Source organism: Betta splendens, chromosome 7 (assembly GCF_900634795.4).
Source record: "Betta splendens chromosome 7, fBetSpl5.4, whole genome shotgun sequence".
NCBI classification, from domain to species: Eukaryota; Metazoa; Chordata; class Actinopteri; order Anabantiformes; family Osphronemidae; genus Betta; species Betta splendens.
Genome location: NC_040887.2, coordinates 15248173 through 15270597, shown reverse-complemented (window position 1 = coordinate 15270597; position 22425 = coordinate 15248173). Strand labels below are relative to the sequence as shown.

General features: G+C 43.2%; 5 protein-coding genes across 11 annotated transcripts; 2 read left to right on the top strand and 3 right to left on the bottom strand.

The window, feature by feature from the left end:
- Positions 1-38: 38 nt before the first annotated feature.
- tpx2 (TPX2 microtubule nucleation factor) lies at positions 39-5699 on the bottom strand. Of its 3 annotated transcripts, none has more exons than XM_029157367.3 (17): positions 5543-5699; positions 4933-5073; positions 4384-4518; positions 4003-4120; positions 3839-3916; positions 3559-3687; positions 3360-3469; positions 3128-3276; positions 2726-2897; positions 2397-2535; positions 2096-2312; positions 1924-2019; positions 1650-1823; positions 1411-1557; positions 1214-1325; positions 536-723; positions 39-314 (listed from the first exon to the last, which is right to left on the bottom strand). In XM_029157367.3, the coding sequence occupies exons 2-17, from the start codon at positions 5039-5041 to the stop codon at positions 204-206; spliced, it is 2184 nt and encodes a 727-aa protein (XP_029013200.1). In that variant the 5' UTR covers positions 5042-5073; positions 5543-5699; the 3' UTR covers positions 39-203. The 3 variants fall into 3 exon arrangements, with proteins under 3 accessions (XP_029013200.1, XP_029013201.1, XP_029013203.1); XM_029157368.3 differs by having other exon boundaries at positions 536-720; XM_029157370.3 differs by having other exon boundaries at positions 536-702.
- A 2200-nt stretch (positions 5700-7899) lies between these two features.
- rhoaa (ras homolog gene family, member Aa) lies at positions 7900-11847 on the top strand. 3 transcript variants are annotated; one of them, XM_029157380.3, is made up of 5 exons: positions 7900-8029; positions 8907-9062; positions 9310-9430; positions 9531-9661; positions 9856-11847. In XM_029157380.3, the coding sequence occupies exons 2-5, from the start codon at positions 8907-8909 to the stop codon at positions 10027-10029; spliced, it is 582 nt and encodes a 193-aa protein (XP_029013213.1). In that variant the 5' UTR covers positions 7900-8029; the 3' UTR covers positions 10030-11847. The 3 variants fall into 3 exon arrangements, with proteins under 3 accessions (XP_029013213.1, XP_029013212.1, XP_029013214.1); XM_029157379.3 differs by having other exon boundaries at positions 7947-8050; XM_029157381.3 differs by lacking the exon at positions 7900-8029 and adding an exon at positions 8104-8702.
- Positions 11848-12087: 240 nt separating this feature from the next.
- On the bottom strand, positions 12088-14553 carry tpk2 (thiamin pyrophosphokinase 2). Of its 2 annotated transcripts, XM_029156976.1 has the most exons (8): positions 14353-14553; positions 14020-14261; positions 13758-13821; positions 13549-13679; positions 13334-13452; positions 13049-13181; positions 12880-12976; positions 12088-12795 (listed from the first exon to the last, which is right to left on the bottom strand). In XM_029156976.1, the coding sequence occupies exons 1-8, from the start codon at positions 14420-14422 to the stop codon at positions 12749-12751; spliced, it is 903 nt and encodes a 300-aa protein (XP_029012809.1). In that variant the 5' UTR covers positions 14423-14553; the 3' UTR covers positions 12088-12748. The 2 variants fall into 2 exon arrangements, with proteins under 2 accessions (XP_029012809.1, XP_029012806.1); XM_029156973.1 differs by having other exon boundaries at positions 13334-13679.
- A 545-nt stretch (positions 14554-15098) lies between these two features.
- Positions 15099-19901, top strand: gmeb2 (glucocorticoid modulatory element binding protein 2). The gene is made up of 10 exons (XM_029156972.3): positions 15099-15411; positions 15850-16004; positions 16098-16183; positions 16615-16739; positions 16847-16950; positions 17250-17407; positions 17758-17826; positions 17906-18043; positions 18791-18913; positions 19017-19901. Exons 2-10 carry the CDS (start codon positions 15883-15885, stop codon positions 19637-19639), a joined length of 1548 nt encoding a protein of 515 aa, XP_029012805.1. The 5' UTR covers positions 15099-15411; positions 15850-15882; the 3' UTR covers positions 19640-19901.
- A 462-nt stretch (positions 19902-20363) lies between these two features.
- Positions 20364-21890, bottom strand: pdyn (prodynorphin). 2 transcript variants are annotated; one of them, XM_041071617.2, is made up of 3 exons: positions 21703-21890; positions 21376-21511; positions 20364-21111 (listed from the first exon to the last, which is right to left on the bottom strand). In XM_041071617.2, exons 1-3 carry the CDS (start codon positions 21873-21875, stop codon positions 20545-20547), a joined length of 876 nt encoding a protein of 291 aa, XP_040927551.1. In that variant the 5' UTR covers positions 21876-21890; the 3' UTR covers positions 20364-20544. The 2 variants fall into 2 exon arrangements, with proteins under 2 accessions (XP_040927551.1, XP_029012810.1); XM_029156977.1 differs by having other exon boundaries at positions 21720-21876.
- Between the last annotated feature and the right edge of the window lie 535 nt (positions 21891-22425).

Here is a 22425-nt window from a genome sequence, read left to right as displayed (position 1 = left end):
ATGTGTGGGTGGGGGAAAAAAAAGTCCATAAACGTTGCTGAAATTTGACATTTTAATTGAATGGCTGTTAGAATAAAAGAGAGAATATATTTAGAACAGATACAAAGCTACAAAAATGTACTTATTTACAGTTTACCAATTCAGTAAAAGCTTTAAAAAATAAAATATGTACTACACATAGACCAAGAGATACCACAGGCTTTTCACAAGCGGAAGCGATCAGAAAAGTTGGGCGACTGGGGCACTGTAAGGGCGATTTCACTCTTCTTCACTGCGACAGGTTTGTAGTGTCGAATGGGTTGAGCTTTGTGGACCTGCAGGAGGTGAAGAAACCCACATGTTCAGGGAACCATCACTCAAGAAGCGGTTTATTTAAAAACAAACAAAAGCCCACTTCACAAATGGTGCCTTTTACAGTACAGACACTAATGTGTCCGGCTGGTCTGTGCTGTACACGAGAACCATCTTCAACTCATTCATGTATGGATTAACCCCCATCTACTTCATATTGCAGTGAACTGTGCTCTGCTGTCACCTGTTCCTGCCGCAGTCTGGCGATCGCTTCCTTCTCTTTCTCCTCCTCATCTCGCCTCTGCTCCTCCTCCATCAGTGCCCTGCGGGCCTCCTTCTCGCTGGCCAGTCGCTCAAACTCCTGGCGCTCTCTGGCCCGCCGCTCTGTCGACAGCTCAAATGCCTCCACAACTGTGGAAGAATTAATGCCTTCTTATGCGTTCCACGAAAGAAGGTAGCAAAGACAACAGAAGCAGTGATTAACACAAGTTACGAACACTCCAGCCTCAGAACAAAACTGGAACATTCTGAACAATACAAGCATTTGACAACAGACATTGAATCACAATACTATGTAATCAACTAAAACCAATTTATAATGCTGTCCAAAGCCCAGTTACAGGTGGGGAAACTAAGGATTCGGTTCACTAGCTGGATTAAAACTTAATCAGGTTGCCAAAACAAAAGATTGAGAAGAGCTGACTGTCAATAAAGCACCTTCAACACATGCTCTCCCCATTGTGCATGTTGTCATTAATGCACACAAGTCATCGTAATTAACTAGCTTTCTTACACATGAACAAGGCTACCCAACAGGTCCCACATATCAGATTTGCTGTTACAGGTATTTTGACATCAACATGGCAAAAGCAGCAAGGTTTGCTCAAACACCACATGCATTAGACCGACTGAGACATCTTACCCACTGCAGAGCGGGCCTCCTTTTTGGGCTTGAAGGGCTCTTTGTGAGTGACCGTGTTAGGTCTGGCTTTGAATATCCCTGCATCCTCCTGTTGCTTCTGCTCTTCTTTGATCTATACACAAAATAAAATTAAGTCATTACATTGTTACGATACACATTTGTGTGTTCAGATCACAGAACATCAGATCATGTCACACCATGTGTTCCCAGCGACTGGTCTTTATAGCTCCTCGATGATCAGTGAGCAGTCTGAAGGGTTCGGGTTTTGTGGGCTCCAGCCTTTTCTTCTCCGGGAGAACCACAACGTCAAAGTTAGGCAGTGGCTGAGGCTTGAAATGTGGCACCTAGAAGTGAACACAAAACAGAACAGAAAAGTATTAATGGTTGAGTCATTAATGATCAGGTCAGTAACGCCAGTGAGCATGTGTGAGCCCACCTCTTCATTTTGCTTTTCTTCCAGCTTCTTCTCCTTTAATGCCCTTTTCTCTCGTTCCCTCTCTTCAAAGGAGAAGGGACACACCTCCACGTTGTGCTGCTCAGGTAGCTTAGGCTGGAAGGGGAGGCCATAGTGAGGCACTGGTAGAATCTTGATGGGGGCAGGCTGTTTAACCTGGGGATGGTAGAAGTTTAGCTACATGAGTATGGCCAATGTGAAGACAACAATACACAAACTACACTTGAGCGAGGGAAGCAGATAAATGCACCCGTACCTCCTCAACCTTGGGCTCTATACGAACCCTCTTCTTGAGGGCAAAGGCTGGCGACTCTGGCACAGTTGGATGCAAAACTTTCTTTTCTGGCAATCCCTGTTAAGACAAAATCCTCTTTACAGCACTTAATGATAAAAACCTACCCACCTGCAAACATATTGCAGTCACTTACCACCACCCCTTCCAGAATCTTTTTGGGCAGAGGTCGAGGCTTAAAGTGTGGCATTTCTTCCTCCTGGGGCTTCTTTGTGGCTTGCCTTTCCTGCAGCCTTTTCTCAATCTGCAGCTCAAATCCTTCAGGTACAGTGGGCTCCTTCACTGCTGGCTTCTTAAGGTCTTCTGCACTCTCCAATATCTTCTTGTTTAACTCCAGGGCCTTTAATTTGAAGCTAAGATAAAATACATCAGTTATTATTCCACACAAATGTGACAGTTGAGGCAATTTCAGGCAGAAAACCAAGGAGCTTGATTACTTCTGCATTTTCTCCACTTCTTCAGCTTCCAGCTCAGCACTGCTCTTTATAGTTTGTTGCCGGCTCCTCTGGCGGGTCATCAGTTTTGGCGTGTGAGGCTGAGTAAGCTTCAAGTGGTCTACCTTCACTGGTAATGGCCCTGTCAGACATTTAGGCATGTTGGTCAGAAACAAAAGAAAGTGTTGTGCTGGGGAAATGTGGATTTAATCTATATAGCACAAAATCATGGAGTAAAAAGAGTCATGTTAAGGCACTTTGCAAATATTAATTTAAAAAAAAAAACAAAAAAAACAAAAAAAAACAAAAACACAACACCAGCTGCCGCAAACCTCTGTCTTGGCTCTGTCGACTGCGCAGATGGTAGCGCTCAGGGGTGCGTTTCTGGAACTGTTCGATCCTCTGGGCCATGGGCACATATGGCTCAGACTCCTCCAGTTTTCTTTTGTTGCCCATCGAAAGGTTAAATGGTTTGGGCACAGTAGCACCTCTAACAGCCTTGGCCTAAAAGAAATTTATTTTAATCCCGTGACAAGTGAATCTTTTGAGCGTTATTACATGTAACTTCTAACATTCTGAATTGAGAATTTTAAATGATACTATATGTGGAACCACCACTTCAATAGCAATGCTTTCAAGTCATTACAGATCACTTTATCAACAAAAAAAATAAAAAGCTCATATTTGAATAGAACAGTTGATCCCAAGTGAGCAGTTGAGTAAACGTCACTTACTGGGGAAGCGGGTTTTCGAAGCTGAGATGCAAAGTCTATCTCCTTACGGGACGTATTGGAAGATGACGTCCCCTTAATGCGGGTGTCTGTGTTAAAGTGGAATTCTTTAGGCACAGTTGTGGACAAAACCTGCTTCTTTGGTGGTGGATCTGAAATAAGTGTTGACGGGTTTAATAATTGATAAAAGCAGCGATATATATTATGGTAATATTTGAAGTGTCACACTACTTACTGCCAGCAAGAGCAGCTTTGTAGCTGGCCTCGTTCTTCTTGCGATGCATGGCTACTTCCTTCTGGAGGTTTCTGATGCGCTCCAGCTCCTGTTCTTCTGAGCTGCATGGCCTGATTGGAGGATTGTATCATTAGTGTTGACTATTAACTTTAACACGATTTGTCACTTATATGCATCAAAACAGAGGTTGTAGACTCACTCAGTGTTTGATGCTGTTTCCTGGATCTTTGGTGTTGTGGAGTTCAGAGGTCCACTTCTAGCCCTGGAATTTGAATGGCTACTTTTGTGGACACTACTAGATTTCCGCACAGTTCTGGCCACAGGACTCCTGAAACAAAAAGGTTAAAAAAAAAAAAAAAGTTTAAAACTTTTTATGCATGATCTATATTTTATACAAAGTCGTTTTGGGCTTTTGTAACAATGGATCTGCAAAAGGAACCAGACGATTCTGGATCTAAAAATGTTACCTAAAGACTTACTTTTTGTGTTTCTTTGATGGCGGTGAAGCAGACTGTTGTGCAGCAACATGCAGGGATTCTTCTTTACGTTTTGAAACCCTAGGAAAACAACTTGCGGTTATGAAACTTCCAAGCATACCAACCCTTGCAGAGTTCACAAAACTTAGTAAATAAAAAGACTGTACCTGCGTGGCTTGGCATGGGGTGGATTAGCAGTCCTTCTTGGCCTTGAAGGACTCCTAGCTTCAGCCCCCCAGGATGTCACAATATTTGAAGGAGGCGAGTTTGGGGTTTCGCTGTGATCTGCAATAACAACCAGCCCACATGGAGTGACATGAACAAAAATGGCATGAAAAATAGCTGCTTAATACAAGGACCACAAACTACAAGATTAACTATGTCACACAGACATGGTAATGTTAATGTTACAGAGCAAGCAAATTCTGAATACTCCCTAAAGCCAGTCTAGGCATTTTAATACTTGAATTGTGCAAAGCTACAATGCATAAATAAAAATGTATATTTATAAATTAAAAAAAAAAAAAGAAAAAACAAAACGGACTAACCAGCAGCAACTGTAGCCGTCTTGACTTGGGGGTTTACAATGGCTCTGGGCACATTGGGATTGTCACTTCTGGGAACGGACCAGTCTGTTCTGGTGGGGGTAATAAGGTGATTGCCTGCTTCCCCAGCCTGCAGATCTGAGCACAAGTCAAATATCAAGCTGATGTCAACTTTAATCTTTCACGGATACTGAACTAATTTTGAAGAAATCCCATCCAGCAGCTGTGCATCTACAGCACCAACCCTCCCATTTCCGTGTGTGACTTCTAAATCTTTATATTGTATCAAAGTACTTATATTGGTATAAATTTTCATACACCATATTTCAAAATACAATCTTAAAACACCAACTTCTAAAACACTACTGAAAAACACTAGCGGATCAATGCATCATTCATTTCTATGTGAAAAATTAATCCAGACTTGACCACACAATAACGTTATTTACAAATCGGCTAGAGAAAGCAGTTTTCTAAAAAATGGCACAATTGTTTAACTACTTCAACAAACCAGAGCTAACAAAACAGGCCAACTATTATTCAGAGACATACCAAACCACTTGTCCTCGTTGTCGGAATTCTGCAGCTCCTTTAGATCCACAACGTGCGAGGGAGCATCAAACTCGTAGCGTTTGGAATCACCAGAATCCGCCTCGGCCATAGTCTCTGCGTGTATTACTACAACTCTCAAGTCTAGACAAGGAGCAACAGTTAGCGACATATTCAGGTTATGTAAAAATAACGAACATGTTTGCCCCTAGATCGTGGCATTTTTTTATATAACTATTCTAACGCTAAGCTAGCACAGCTTTACATCAGACGCTAACGTCGTGTTTGTTGAAAAAAGGAGTGGCTGCGAAGTTAACGTTGACAAGCAAAATAATCTATTTAAAAAATTAAAAAACAAAAGACGTGATTTAACTTTAAGCTACGGGTATGTCTTTGCGTGGTTAATTCTTTAAAAACATGTTGATTTTAGGATAACATTTACGAGAGAAACAACTGGCACGTTAGCAACACGGAGGCATTAGCTTTATAAAACTACTCATTATATGCAGCCACGTTTGTGCGCCTATAAATCTTATACTATAAAAACCAAAGTTGCTTAGTGATGGAAGTTATTGCTTAGTCTAATAAGTTCAAACTTTTTAAACAAGCTTACCGAAGCCACACGTCCCTCACTACCGCTATGAAATTGTCGACTAAGAGCATAAAGCTTCGTTAACTTTCAAACCGCCTTTCTTTTGAACCAGCCAATTGCTTTCGTCATGCTCCGCAGTTCGCCGCTCATTGGTTAAAACAAGTCAGCTGTCAGTGGGCTTGGTCACATGACCGCCACATAGTTCAAAATAAAGAGTGAAGTCGGCTGTTTTTCTCACCATATGTTTTATACCTCGGTGATTTTGAATTATTGTTTTATATATTGATTTTCTTGCAGTGTATATACATACAATGTAATGCATATAACAATTACACATATTATAGTTGAAGAAGAAACATAATTATTCATTAATCCGGGGGTTCTTAGCTGCTGCTAAACTGAGATGCTGAGGACTAACACACCTGGTCAAGGTAATCGGTATTAGTGGTATATATACAATATAGTGGTAGTACTAGTATCAGTGAAAAAACAGCCAGCCCTTTCAACATCCTTAGTGTGTACTGATTGTCAGTTACCTGAAAAGTAATTTGCCAGTGAACAGGACTAATATTTTGAACTTTATCAGCCACACAGTGCAACAACCTTCATCATCAAAACACTTGGCAAATTGTTTTTTTTCCTAAAATGTTTGTTCATATTTGCTCAGTATGGAGTCTTTCCACTATATTGTCATTGCTTCCTTATTTTTTTCACCTTTATGTAAATGTGAAAATACAGTAGTGCCACTACTGTGAAAATAAAATAACTGCCTAATTGTCAATCAAGCAAAAGGCTGGGTTCACTCTGGGAGATCCAGTTAATCACATGCCACATGTAGAGGCAGATAATCACTCACTCACAGACCTACAGTATGAGCAATTTGGAATGGCTGATCAACTTGAGTGGATGTTATCTAATTGCACGAACTGGGGGCAGAAACCAGAATACCCAGAGAAGAGATGGAAACCCCACACAAAGGCTCTTGGCCCATGACCTTCTTACTGTCAGGCCATGATGCCATATAACATGCCTTTATTGTTTCAGGGGATGTGGCTAATGGCATTATCTGAACCAGAATCAGAATCAGCTTTATTGCTTTATTGATTGTACAGTTTGTCCAGGACTAAAACCCTGTAGCGCCTACCAGAGGGGAGGAGTTTAAACAGTTTGTGTGCAGATTGTGTGGGGTCAGCAGTGATGCCGACAGCCCATTTTTTGAGTCTGGCCCAGTACAGGTGCTCAATGGAAAGAAGCTCAGTTCCAATGATCCCCTCTGCTGAATGGACCACCCGCTGCAGTCTGTGTCTGTCTAGATTGGTGGCTGAACCAAACCACACAGTGATGGAGGTGCGGAGGACAGACTGGATGATGGCATGGTCAGCAGCTTATGGGGCTGGTTGAACTTCCTGAGCTGTCTCAAAAAGTACAACCTCTGGTGGGACCTTTTACGGACAGTGTTTATGTGGGGGGACCACTTCAGGTCCTGGGAGATTGTGGATCCTAGAGACCTAAATGAGTCTACAGTAGACACTGTATTATTGTGGATAGTGAGGAGGAGGGGGGCAGGCAATTCCTCCTAAAGTCCACCATCATCTCCAAAGTCTTGAGCGTGTTGAGCTCCAGCTGGTTCTGACTGCACCACTGGACCAGCGGCTCCACCTCCTGCCTGTATGCAGACTCATAACCATCCTGGATCAGTCCAAGGCCAGATGAGTAGATTGATATCGATCTGGCTGTGCAATAAAAACAATACAGTCAGGTCTTGGATTCGGCCACTGGTAGAACCACATGCTTCTATGGGGAATACCTTTTGCTTAGCTTGGACACATTATGACTTGTGTTATGATAATTTAAGACTGCAATTTCTTTCACCTAGATATTTGCACTTTATTTTACAAACAACAAAAAACATATAATAAATATTTATGACAGTTGACCAACAATTAAAGTAATGTTTTCTTTATGATCCCGTCATGTCGATTAGATGAGGCTATTGATGATTTTCATTTGCGTCTCACGAGTGACAAATTTTTTAATCTAAATTCCGCAAAATCTGTCACATTAAATAAAAGAATGTGCAGTAGCTCGAGGAGCTGCACCCACCCTGGCCCCGGAGCTCGGACTCAACTTAAGGGTTAGCAACATTAACAGTGTGAGGCTGAACCCGGGCCCAGGCCTCACAGGGACCTTTGGCTCACAGTTTGCCAACAGACGCGGTTGCTACGAGTCTAATGTTAAATAAGGACGAATGAGGAAGTTTTATTACAACATCCGACACAAACGTGAAACGTGCAGGTTTGTGTCCTGACTGAGGCGACGCTTCCTTCTAAAGCTTAACCGGGGGCAAAATACTGTTCAATCAATATCTTTAATTGATTGGCCAGATTCGCCTTCACTCCTAACAGATGTTGCCTTTCATTGGCTGGAAGTATGCAATGTGGGTGGGAACAAGCTGCGTGGCACTGCCGGGGGCGGGGTTGTTGGTTCCTACAGGAAAACTAAAGAAAGGCGAGTATCTACGATTAAACGGTAAAACAACGATTAAGTAGCTACCTAGAGCTGTTCTGTTCTTAGTCTTTTTAATCCAGAGTCTCTGGTAGATAATAAGTAATGGTTTGTGATATCTTAGTTTCTTGTGTCCAACTTGAAACGAGGCCAACTGCTTCGAAAAACTAAGCAAAGTTAGCTCGCTAATAGTTAGCCTCCTTAGATGGAATGGAAACTGCTGCTAGCTAAAAGTTAGCCCACAGACCAGCGATTTGGTGTCAAGCAGTGCTCGTAAATAATACTAATCCAAACTAAGGTTGCATTGGGATGTTATATTATTTGTAACATCAAGCATATAGATTGTGGTTAAGCTGACACGTTCGTTGGACCTTTTACATTAGAGGAAAACAGCAGTGAGGAAGTGAAGTTATAATGCAACGTAACGTTGAAGTTGCCAAATTTCCACAACATTCTGACAGCTAGAGCAGTGTCGGTGTGCTCCTAATGTCTGTTACCAGTGTTTTGGAGTACGTGTGTACGATGTCTGTAGGAAATGCTAGCTCTTTAGGTGCAGTAGTAAGACAGGCTGTAGCTGTGTGTGAATCAGCTGGAGAAAGCTTTAGTAAATGCTAACGTGTTGACGTATTCACACAAGGCGGTGTTTTCATTCAGATATTCAAAAGCCCAATAATAAGTAAGTAAATTGAGGTAAATCCACAAAGTAAACCTCAAAATTTGTTTACAGCAAATTTATTCTTAATTTGAACCAATTTGACCGTTTTACACTGAATGTATCGCAGCATTGTAATTTTAGATTGTTTTTTAAATTCTAACTTGTGAATCTCTAGAAATTGAATAGTTTAACTCTTGTGGTGAATGTTTGTGCTGCGTGTTTCAGATGGCTGCAATCAGAAAGAAACTAGTAATAGTTGGTGATGGAGCCTGTGGCAAGACCTGTCTCCTGATAGTGTTCAGCAAGGATCAGTTCCCTGAGGTTTATGTGCCCACCGTGTTTGAAAACTATGTGGCAGATATTGAGGTGGATGGTAAACAGGTAAGTTATTTATTATTTCATATATTGTGAGTAATCAGTTTGCAGCCACTAACCATAAGATAAAAATGATCACAGCGTACGTTTAACCATGATTGTAGACATTTTTCCACATAAGATAATCCTTTAATCGTCTCACAGAGATTCATGTAAAGTCTAAGAAAAATGGCAAAGAACATTCAGAAGATTTGTTATTGTTTCAAAATATTGTAATTTGATGTTAGTAAACTAGTCCTGTTATCCTGTCTAGGTCGAGCTGGCTCTTTGGGACACAGCAGGTCAGGAGGACTATGACCGACTGAGGCCTCTGTCCTATCCAGACACAGATGTCATCCTTATGTGTTTCTCGATTGACAGCCCGGACAGTTTAGGTGAGGTTTCCTTATTTCCTAGATGTTGATGATGTTTGAAAGACACACTGTTTTGCATCGCCTTCATCACGACAAGCATTCTCCATTGTGTTTGATGCAGAGAATATTCCAGAGAAGTGGACACCTGAGGTCAAACACTTCTGTCCCAATGTGCCCATTATTCTTGTGGGCAACAAAAAGGACTTGCGAAATGATGAGCACACACGTCGAGAGTTGGCAAAGATGAAGCAGGTCAGCAGTGGAGTCCTGAGTACACAGGGTTTTCTGCTACTAAACATAAGGAGGGTGGCATAACTGGGGTTTCTGAGTAAAAATATATTAATAATCATGATGCGCCAGATGTACAGAAAAAGAAAATTCGCCATTATTATAAAGAGATGAGCTGGATTTCCGTTGTGACTTTTTTCTCTTTTAAATCCAAATAGGAACCAGTAAAGTCAGATGAGGCCAGGGATATGGCCAACAGGATCAATGCCTTTGGTTACCTGGAGTGCTCAGCCAAGACGAAGGACGGCGTGAGGGAGGTGTTCGAGATGGCCACCAGGGCAGCACTGCAGGCCAAGAGACGAGGCAAGAAGGGTGGCTGCAATCTGCTATAAAGCGTCAGGTCTCACAGGTTCCGGGGGGAGGGATGGATGATAACAAACCAGGCTAAGAAAAGCATTTATCCTCTGTGCGTACTTCTTACAAAGGTGGGCTCAGGTAAATGGGGTGTTACAGGACCAAGGGAGAAAAGTCAAGCCAGGCCAAAGGAAAAAAACAAAGGTCAAATATGTTAGAAAAAGGGACCATATACAGTCCAAGGTGAGAGCTTTTACCCCTCATATACAAATACTGTCATCTTGTGTTTAGGATTCATTAGGCCTTAAAGACATGGGGTAATTTCTTTTACTCATATTTTCTTATTATGGTGGGGATTGTGCTGTAGGTAAGATTTCTGGCTCTCCTAGTGGAGCATGATGATCTCCTCTGTCCTCCTCTGTTGCTTTATGGAGATCAGGGCCATTAGTGCACATACAGATACACAGCCACATAAAATACCTGTTAGGACTTTGAATACTTGCAGTGCAACTGTTCTTATCTTTCAGTTTCCCCCTCTCCTTTTTTAAGTGTTTGATTCTCCTTCATTTCCCTGCAGAGACATAAAGTAATCCAACCTTATAAGGACCCGCTTTTCTCTCTTTTGAACCTGTAGCATTTTTATTAATTCATTTAAAAAGCTGAGTTTGATTATTCGCATTTGAACTTCAATGCACGATGGTAAAGAGACCAACGTATTTTACTGTTTTATACAAGCTTTGTAGTGAATGTAATGCTTACGTGATTCATTTGATGGAGTTGAACTTGGCTTTTAAGTAAGAAGTCTGTGCGTGGGCTGATGTGGACTGTCAAACACACTGTATACAGTTGGTAATAAAGGGTTAAAACTGTTTTATCTTCACAGTTGCTGTAAATTCAATAAATAGTCGCAGGACCAGACCAGACATCTGTTTAGTTGACTGAAAGAAAATAACTTTCTGCAACTCTTTCGTTATATTTCTGTTCAAACATAGAACGTGTCAAATATTGGGATCAATTTTCTCATATACCTAATAAATCTCTATAATACCTATTGTAATTTGGGTTTGGATGGGATTTCTAAGTGGGATTGTGGGTTTTGAAAGGTCCTAAACCTTTATAAGTTCTGAAAAATAATATAACAACTAAACTGTAGCTCAAAAATGTCTATCTGAGCCAAACTGTAGATTTGAAAAATGATGGCAATCATATTTCCCATAAAATGTGTCAGTTTTATGGGAAGACACAGATGTATGTCCCATTTGATGACTAATTTTCATATTAATGAAATGCTAAAATAAATGAATGTACACTCTAAAACAAGGCTTTTAATTGGATACATTTTCGCAGGCGCTAAAGACTAAAACTGGAAATATATATCTGCAGCAGATGTGAAAGAAAAAATGTACTGATGGAAAAAGTGATTTTAGATGTCTATTCAAGGTTTGAGATTACAGTACATTTAATTCAACCCCATTGTTGCTCCACCAGTTTTGACTTGATGATTTACAGTGGACCTGATTACCAGGAGGTTGTTGGAAGTGTTTTGTTTCCTCTCTGCCAGTTCACTCCTCATTTATACAACTTTTTCCTTTTTGCTTCATACTGTTGTATGTTATTTTACCTTTATGTGATATTCTACTGGCTTACATTGTATTTTTTGCACACAACATAAAACAAAAGGTCAGTGTGGTATACACATGATGTCAAATTCTGAAATGCAGAAATGCAAGTGACTCCTAAAGAATTGGTTTATTTGTAAGAGGATTATTCTTTTGTATTCAAATGTATCCTTGTGATTCTCCAGCTGTCTTTTATAACGTATTCTAAAGGAAATAAATTGTAACAGAATGACCACACACCACGTGTTTTGTGTCCATAAACCTGTCAAACGTTGTTTTACACTGTATGTGAGAGACTCAGATTTGGTTAAACTACTCAAATGAAGTGTTTCCCTAGAACCAGAATTACATTTTACAAACATTTTTCACACTTTGGTCCCAAGAAGATTAATACCTTTTATTATATAGCTATAATAATGAAGCATATAGTGCTAGTGTGGTTGCTAAGAACAGGTTTTTTATAAACTCATGTCAGAATCCAAATCATAAAAAGCTTTATTGCCAGGTCATGGAGAGAGCACCTTACAGACCCAGGAATTTGTCCTGGTGTTGGCAGGTGGTGCATCACAAAGTACAAACATGACGTATTAACCGTTTTAACATACTTAATGAGCTATTCAATCCAGATTTTTGAGAGCAAAGCTAAATGTGCATGTTTATCAGATTTAGTTCTTGATGTCTCATGGATTCTGTGATTATTACCCCTAAAGACATTTTGCTATATAATACACATTATATATGTAAGCGGCAGAATCCCATTGTATTCGTTTTTTTACTTACAATACAAATCAATTTACTTAAATAGTGGCTTCTTATGCACTTATAACTCAGATTATAAACCGTGCTAAAACATAACTCAGTACCTGTGCAGCTGACGTGGATATGAGACTCACTGGAGTAACTCCAGTGTAAAAGTGTTATTCTACTCACATTTTAAAATATTCTAAATTGCAATAAAGGAAAATAAAACACAAATACAAAGACATTTTTTCAGACCAGATCCAGTGCTTGTTCAACTGTCACCATCCTGAACTCGTTGAATCAAGTGAAAAAACCCACAGCAACTGAATACATGTAAAAGTCTGTAATTTAGTTGCGTGGTGTCATCTCCTATCAGAACTCAATGTTCAGCTGCCTTCTATAATGTCTGATGGAGTCCTTCCACAAACTCCTGATAGAAACGCTCTGGAATCAACAAACAAATTGTTTTAATAAAGGATTTTATATAATTTAATTTCACAGTAGGAACAGTGTGAGGTAGGCACACACCTGTGTCAGGCTCAATAAAGGAGTGTCTAATGAGGAAGTCCAGGACCACCATGGCACAGTTGGGCTTGAAGTCATCTGTGGCCAGAAGTTCCTTCACCTGCAACCAGCACAGAACAGTCAGACAAGGCCTATTTTGTGTTTTGTTCACCAAAGTGTTGGTAAGACCAACCTCATCTATAGGCAGCAGGTAGAAATCCTGCACTTCCCCATCCCCGATCCTGGGCTTAAAGTCCCGAGGAAGTTTCACATCAAACACAAACTGACTTTCGGCAAAGATCCCCTCCTCTTCTTCATAGGTGTAGCTAGAAAATCAATAAAAATAGGTAAGTAGTCCATAACATGTCATATCTAACAGACTGTAGTTGTTAGTGCTCCAGGAAACAGTCATTGCTGCTTTGGCCTCTTTCACCTCATCAAATGTGATGTGATGTCACAAGAGCGCTATGAAGCTCACCTTACTGTGCTTACAGGAAGAGCTTTCTCAGCTATGGCCGCTGGGATACACGCTTCCTCCTGACATTCTTTGATCAGTGTGTGTTTAATGCTGACGCCAGCAGCCAGACCACCCGCTGCCTTCAGGAAAACAGCACATGAGCCTCCTCCATTCACGCGTTGCTCGTCTCTGTGGCAGCGTGCGCGTGCACAGGGGCAGGTGAGATCTGTACTCACCAAGTTGTCCAGAAGTCCAGGGTACGTCTGCTTGGACGGGGAGCGTCGAGCCAACCACATGCTGACCTCCCCGCTGTCACTGACAGTGTAACCGTTGATATGGACTCCATACCGCTTCACCCCAAACAGACCTGTGGGAGCACACAGTCAGCTTGTACAACACTAGTGATGTCAGTAAGAGAACTTTACATGGGCTGCCTAAACCGTACTTGTAGCTGCTCTTTCCATCCACATTAGAGGGGGGTCAGAGAACTTTGGCATCACACTGTAGTTCTGAAACGTGAGAAAGCTTCCTGTTTACTGATACACGTGGTGTTAATCAAAAGTAGACACGCATTCTTTCCCCTACAGTGGTGGTGGGAGACGCAATCTCATCAGTGTTGTTGCTTCCTGTGGCTGTAGTTGAAGTAATCACCTGTTCTGCTTCAGTTTTCACTGCAGAGCTCAGGTAGCAGCCTGACAAAGCCTTACCTCGTCTCTCCAACCTTTCAGACAGGATAGGGAGCCCTCCTGTCGGAGGGCCCGTAGGACAGCGTCCACGGCCTCGGATCTCTCCTCACAGGACTCCAGACGGGGAACCAGAGACACTGCGCCACCGTCTGGCGGAGTGAACACATCTGGATACCGCGTGAGCAGCGGGGCTACGCGGGGAGGAATCCAGCCAACGTGAGCTCCGTCTATCTCAAACCTGAAGCACTTAGCACGACGGGATCCTGCGGGAGAACGACACGGACCCGTTACTCGTTGTTAGAAGTGCTGTTTGAAACAGCTGATTAAGGCCAGGTTCTTTTCTAGCTCGTCTACCTGGTGAATAAAAATTGTTCATTCGGCGGAGCAGCTGGAGGACTGTGTCCGACCACGCAGAACTCGACATTTCTAAGTCGTGTTTGTTAATAACTACAACAATTTTAAGAACTAATTTGTAAATAAAAGTTGGACGAGATGAGCATTTTACACTGAGTGACAGCCGTGTTTGTTTAACTGCGGCTATCTCTACTGCGCATGTCATCTTCTTCTTCTTCTTCTAATACTAATATACGTGTTTTAATATTAACAATAACACACATACACATAATATGTAAAGTAGTTCAAAAGAGCTACACAAAAAGTACTTATTGATTTTGGTCCCTGATTTTTAAACTAAACTAAACTTAACTAAATCTGCCATATTGCCACATATTTCGCATTCACCACAAACCACAAACTAACATGGGAGTTCATATAAGTTCATATAAACATGTAAATTTTGTTCTTCACGTGTCTTTATTATTTCTTATTGACTAGACTCACTTTGTAGAATTAGAATATAATACAATAAAATGAATTACATAGATATTAAATTCTGGTTCGTGAAATGGTTCTCTTCTGACTAAATACATAAATTCATATCGTAACAAGGCATAACCTTTTCCAAATTCTATTAAAAATATATTGTTTATTAGGCACACAAGTTATTTAAATAACACGTTTTTTCCCCAATAAACACTAAAAATTAGACATCTGACGTATGTGCTCTGTCCACTAGATGGCGACGTACACCAAAATGTCAATGTACGACCAATAAATAAAGGCAACGAAGAAGAAGCAAACTCAAACACATTCGTTTAGTGTTGTGGAAATGAGAATATATTTATTTTAAAAAAGTTTATTTATCCCGCGTCTTTTAGAATCAAAGCTGGATGAAACGTAAAGGACACCTGCCACCTTGATGGATCTATTAGATGCTTTCTCCTTCTAGCTAGCCAGCTGGGCAGAATCAAACAAAGCTAGCTAGCAGACATCCTGGCGGGCTAAAAGCCGCAGAAGAACAGATTCCACTACGGGACCTGTGAGCATCGACCACAAAACGGTTTATTTTAGGAGGTAAGCTATATTTAAGATACATGTTTAAAACAGTGGAAGCTACGAGTCAGCCAGGATGCGCTTGAGTGGATGGACGTTATCTGTCCCAGACGTAGCGTCTAGTGTCACACTGATCACACTGTTTACACTAGAAGCTAGTTTTTTGTCACTTAGAGGAATGATCAGTTACAGCTGGGCTCGTATTTACTTTTGGTTAGTGTCGTTCACCTCAGTGCGTCTATTTTGAACGTGTATTTAAGTGTATGTAAGAAAAGCCAAAGCTAAATGTAGAAGCACAAAGTTTTCTGACATGTTGAGGAGCAGAAATACAAGAGGATCAAGTAATCTTTACCGCACATATTCCTTATGTAGCCTATTTATTTGTCGATGTTTTAGTAACTTGTACAAACCTCAAACTACCTAAACACTGAAAGCTACCGTCTCTCCCGTCATATGTAGCTGTGAAGCTCCGTGGCAGCATCAGAGGGCAGCATGGCTGAAATAAGCGAGGTGGTGATCGTTAGGCTACCGGACACTGTGAGCGAGGACCTTCCCTCTGTGGTGGAGGAGGATAAAGCAGTGCTGGTGACCACAGAGCTGAACCATCAGTCCGGGTATGGTGCACTCTAATGCACACAGCTGTATTTACAGCATTGACACACTTATAGCACCTTTTTGACCAGGATTGTTTTGATCTGAACTTCCAGGGAAGACGTCCTCACAGTGACACCAGTGGAAGCAGAGGCTGAAGCCAGCAGAGAGGATTCTCTGTCTAAAGAAGAGGCAGTCATTGGTAAAGCATAAATACTGACATTTTCAAATGTAGGTGACATGATTAGTTTGCTAAAATTGCCAGCCAGATGAATTTGTGCCACTTCACTTATTGCCCTCCTCATTTCTTTTTTGCATCACTCTGAAATCTGTACACTTCTCTGCGGAAGCATTAGCAGCTCTTAGAAGAGCAAGTATTTCCCCCCCTAATCAAAAGACAATGCAACCCTCTCTGTCCTCACTGTCTTATTTTATGTAGATGGATTGTTTCATTTATTTGACGAGGTAAAATGCCAGGCTTAAAATCAAGTAGTTCTAATTACTTTTAATTTGGGCGTTAGTTGTCACATCTAAAAACAAGTCCAACATAAATATTGTTAAATAGTTACTGAGAAATTACTATTCACTATCGTAGTAGTCATGAAATATTTGTGTGTGTTTCTGTGTCTGCAGTGAAATTAAGTGAGGAAGTGGACGTGGAGGCTGATGTCTTCTACCCAATCACCTGTGGAGATGCTAAAGCCATGCTGGTTTGGAAGAAGTTTGTCTGTCCTGGGATTAATGTGAAATGTGTTCAGGTGTGTGACTTAACACAGCACACTTAACTTCTGAGCAGATTTTACCATATGTTCATATAGTTTAAAATTGAAAAGATTAAAACTGTGTTTTATTCCTCTCTGATCAGTTTAATGAGCAGCTTATCAGCCCCAAGGAGTTTGTTTGTTTAGCGGGGAAATCGACTCTGAAGGACTGGAAGAGAGCGATCCGTCTCAACGGCACCATGCTCAGGTCTGAACTGTAAAAGTACACTTTTCATTTAGCTCTCACCTTCACACAAAGCCACCAACAAACATTTCCACAGCATGAATAACTAAACAACTCTACAGGTGCAGGAAGTAATCAGTGTTAGGATTGGACCATTATTTAGTATCTTCATTCATCCATTATTCCACTAAGGTGTGATTGTAACTTTTCCCTCCCTTTTAGTAATTGATGTGCAGGTGACAGACACGCCTCAGGGTGGCACTGTTCCATCAGACGTGGTTGTATTTTGCTCCCTTTTAAATAGCTTTCATTCTGCTTCACAGAAAGATCATGGACTCGGGTGAACTGGACTTCTACCAGCACGCAAAGGTCTGCTCCAACACCTGCCGCAGCACCAAGATAGACCTGGTGGGAACTAAAGTGTCCATCAGCAGCGATCACTCTTCTGACCTGGTTGCTGCCACACCATCATCTGCTGATCGTAGGTTCCAAAGCCTCAGTCGTCCCACTAGTTCAGGGCTTAGTCCAATGTCAAATAGAGCTAATGATTATTATGGATGAAGGTAGAGAGGCATTGGTGCCAGATCTGATCCACAAACCTGAGATCTGTAGCAGAAAGATTAAACTACAAATATGTAGTATTGTGTTTAATAGTTTTGTTTTATCAGCCTAGAAATACTGAGTTTATCGATAGTTATGACTTTGGTGTAGAGCAGATGTCATTTACTGACCAATTTATTGCACAAAGCCAGTGAATTTTCAGCACCATTACTTTTTTGTGCAACTGTGTTCTAGATAAATTCTGAGTGTAGTTTACCACTTGTGTTGCAGTGAACGGAGTAGGAGCCCCGTTTAGTGATGGGACAGAGGAAACTTCAGAGTGGGTCACAGCCATTGGAGGTGAGCTTAAGCTCAATTCATCATCATGTGGAATGAGGCAATTGTTGACACATCGTACTGGCCGTGTGTGTGTGTTCAGAGGACACGGTAGCGTTCTGGCGTGGCGTGAAGGAGTCAGGACTTCTGGAGGAGGTGGTGGAGGACTTCCAGAAGGAGCTGCAGGATGTGCTGAAGGGGCTGCAGGAACGAGTGTGTGACCCACCGCTACAGGTTAAAGGTTAGAAGGACACACACAGAAGCTTTTCTTTTAAAAAGTCCAACGTTCGACTCAAAGCAGCCTAAGAAAATCAATCACTCCTGTTGAAATGAGCCCTTAAACATAAAAAGACGGATGCTCAAGTTGGTGACTCATACATAAAATGCTTATCGATCAACTTCCAACTCGACATTCAGATTGACTCTAGACTCAACTGTGACTTCTGCTCTGAGGGACACATTTAACTCAGGTAATGCACCGGATGAAATTTGAAAGGTGTCAATATGAAGATAAAACTGAATATACTAAATAAATAACAGGTAAATAATAGGTTCTTCAGCCAAGTACTAGATTCTCCTCAGAGGCAGCATCAATGATGGATTTTTAACCTACACCACCCTCCTCTACTTTAACATGACTCGTCTCACCCGGAGACATTGAACACTTACAGCAGGGAGTTTTTCATTGAGTTTTTCTCACTGACTTCAGCACAGTTGTTCCACGATGCCCCGTGGTGAAGCCTGAAACCGTTAACTGGCAATTACTTTCAGTCTTCATCTCTCTAGACGATTTTGGGAATTTTCTGTCTCTTATTCACCTTTAGTTTGTAGCACAGTGATAAATAAGATCAGAGTGTAGACTTTCCTCTCTTTGAACACGCTGGATGACAGAGTAGTTAAATATAATAGTCTGATTAAACGTCACACATGACACTAGTGGAGTTGAGTGTTTGTGCATGTTTAATAGAACTTGTTTTAATTTCCCCAGATGCAGTTTTGCTCAACAATATTGTGCAGAACTTTGGGATGCTGGACCAGGTGAAGAAGGTTCTGGCCAGTCATAAAAGTCAGATGGATCGTTACAGAGAGCAGTACACTCGCAGCCTGGCAGGTCAGTACAAGAACCCTCAGCAGCTATCGTTGGAGTTAAATGCAGTAAATAAGTAATGATATTTGTTTCACTTTTTCCGTGGTTGAAACGATGTCTCCTGCAGCTCTGGAGCAGCAATGTGATGAGCACAGGAAACGGGCCAAAGAGCTGAAGAGCAAGTCCCAGCACCTCAACAACGTCCTGATGACCCTCACCCCAGTTCCCGCACCCCCTCCCCTCAAGCGTCCCCGACTGACCCGGGCCATCTCAGGCCCAGCGTCAGTGAGTGCCACCCCAACCCAGATCACGCTGCCTCTCAACCAGCTGACCAGCCTGCCACTGGGCAAGGTGCTGACGGTGTCCGGAGCCCCACCCGGCGGGTACACCCTCCTCACCTCTCCTCTCGCCGGGTCGGAGCTGGCGGCCGATGCGTCTAACCTCACTGTGCTGTCCACGGTGGCGGGTCAGGAGGGCACGGTGGGCGCCAACGCGTCCACGGCCTCCTTTGTAAAACTGGGCTCTCAGTTCCAGCAGTTCCAGCTGGTGACGCTGCCGGCGGGCCTGCAGAACCTGACCGCCGCGCAGGGCACCGCCATCCAGCACCAGATTGGTGGCATCAGTGTGGTGGACGCCATGGAAACCGCGGTTGATGAGTCTCACGAGACAATCCAGGCCGACGACGGTGAGGGAGGTCAGCCAGAGCAGCTGAGAGAGGACGATGGGGGGCAGATGGGCGAGCAGCAGTGAGACACCTCACAGCTGCTACCCCCCCCCCCCCAGCTTATTGCCTCTGTTTCATTTGGATGTTTGCAGCGTGTGATGGAGCTCAGACTTTTAATGATCGTCCGTCAGTTGAACCTTCCTCGTCAACCTTCCAAAATACTGAAATGTTTGTTAGGTTGACGTCTTCTTTTCTGTCAACATGCACTGTCTGTGTATGGATGTATCCCTGACAGGCTGAAGAAAAGAGCATCAATCAGTTTGGTAATAAATGCTCAGTTTTTATGAACAGCGTGGGTAACTGATAAAAAAATGTGTGCGTAACAGTCAGGTGCAGAAGAAGAAAATCTTCTACTAAACCTATCTGCAATAATAAACTATCTTTTTATTTATTAGTAGAAACTAAATCGAGTACATTAAATTCTGTATAAAAACTTTATTTTTTTATATTTATGGAATGTCCTGAGCGTTTGGAGTGTAATTCTGCTAGTCTCCACAAGGTGGCGCCACAGCTAATTCAGTGACTCATACCTTCACCTGCAGGTCCAGAGGCTTCACGTGCTTTGATCGGGGAGAAATCTAAATCTAAGAGAACGCTCGTTTTGCTTTGGGTGTAAAAGTGACAAATCAGAGACGGGAAGTCTTTTTAGTTTGTCAAACATTACTTCTAGCATGCATTTACTAAATGAACCTGCTTAGTTTGTTCTCTTTAGTCACGTTCCACAATTAAAGACGAGTGGAGATAACGGAGTGGTTTTATTGTGGGTTTTATTAAACAAGCATCGTTTATTGAATGACAGACACACACTGAGACTCGGTACAGAAGGCATTTGAGTAGACTAGAAGCGAGACGGGCCGGCGTGTGCTGATCGTGGACTAACGGGGACCGTTCGAGTGAACCTGCACCAGTTCCTTTTACTTTCCCCGTTCGTCTATAGGCTCGAGTCGTCGTAGGCGTAAAACGGGTCCTCCGCGGAGCGCATGGAGATTTTGAAGTGGCGGCGCAGAAAGCCTCCGTACCGCTTGTCCCACTTGAGGTTGTTCAACTTCGGTCGCACCCTGCGCATGAAGCCTCCGTATCGCTTCTGCAGCTCCTCGGGCTCCGCGTCCTCCTGCTCCGCTGAGCTACTCCTCTTCGTCTTGGGGCCGAATTTGCGTAAAAAGCCGCCGTAGCGCTTGACGTAGCCGCGGGGCGCCGCGTCCTCCGACGCGTCGTCGGAGTCGCCCGGCGCGTCCGCGTCGCGCGCGTCCAGCCTCTTCAACAAGTCCTCGTACTTTCTGGGCGGCCCCGCGGCCTTGAGGATGTAATTGTCGCGCCACGGGGAGCTGAAGATCTTGTTTTTGTTCTTGTCGATCCTCTTGATGAAGCCCCCGTAGCGTTTGACCACGGCCGCCTGCTGGCTCTCCTCGCCCTCCGCGGCCTCGTCCTGGCTGAAGTCCGCCTCCGCCGGAGCCTGGACGCAGCTGTCCAGCTGCTCCCCGCAGTCCGCGGCGCACGACTGTGGGACGGACAGAGAGACAGAGACGGACAGACGGACAGAGAAAGAGCGTGAAACGACGTCAAACACGTTGTTTTCGTCTGCTTCGCACCACTCGCCGCGTTAGTTCGTCGTTCCGCTTTATATTAGATGGAGGAGCGCACTGAAACATCCCCACCGATAACGAACCGAGGGACCGAACCGTTGCGCCCTGAAATGAAGCCTCTCCCTTCATTTCGCCCAACTTCCGCCTCGTCCGCCGCTCGTGCGTAAAGTTGTTCTTACCAGGCTACTGAAGGCGGCGCCCGGGCCGAGCATCTGTTGCGCGCATTGCTGACACCGTGAAGAGCAGTCGCTGTGGACGGAGGGCGGCAGGCTCAGCATCAGCACCAGGACGTACCACTCCATTGTGCACCGGTCCCTGCGCAAACACGGGCGGCACAGTTTAACGGAGCCCGAGTCCGCGGATTTCACCTGAACTCATAAAACCACACGTCTGGTAAAACCGTCTCAGTCATAAATCTGTGGACGCCCCCCCCCCCCAAAAAAAACAACACAAACATACGACTCGCAAGATCTAAATGAAAGTTTCAGCAAAGCAAAGTACAGAACCTGGAGCGGGTCAGTACCTCGGGAGTTGGACAGATACTTCCAGTCGTGTCAAGACTCTCAGAAGCGCATCGAGCATCGAGTGGACAGTCGTTTTCCGCCCTCCAACTCTTGCGCCTCTCGCGCGCGCCTCGTCTTTTTATCGCCGGAGTCTCGGCTGTGTCACCGCAGCGCATCACAAAGGGAGGGAGACGTACTGCGTAAATAACCCCCCTCACACCCCCCACCCCACCTCATCCCTCCCCGCTTCAGGAGCTTTAACGACGCCCACAAGGAGAAGGTCTGAGCGGCGGCGCAGCGCATCCCACCAGCTCGTCCTCGTCGGAATCTTTCGTACCTGGGGGCTGGATCAGGCGGATCCACATCACGCTGACATCAGCCAACAATGACATTTATTTGTTCCCTTAGACCAAAATAAAACACAATGACAGGGAATGAGAAGAGATTAAGTTGACTGCGCACAATAATAGATGCTTTATCGGAGCAGGGACTGACTTTGGCTTTGCAGCGAGAGCTCGAAAATGGACGGAGGTTAGTAGGTTTTTAGTCAGGAGGACGAGGAATAAAAGGAGAAAGTGAGAAGGATCTACAGAACCTAAAGCGACATGACTCATTATCTGCTTTCGACAAAGCAATGCCCTCAGCATCATTTGGTTACTGATGCCATTGTAGAGCAACATTTGGTCAGATGAAGTTTTAAGGGGGGGTTCTACTGTGAGATGAACC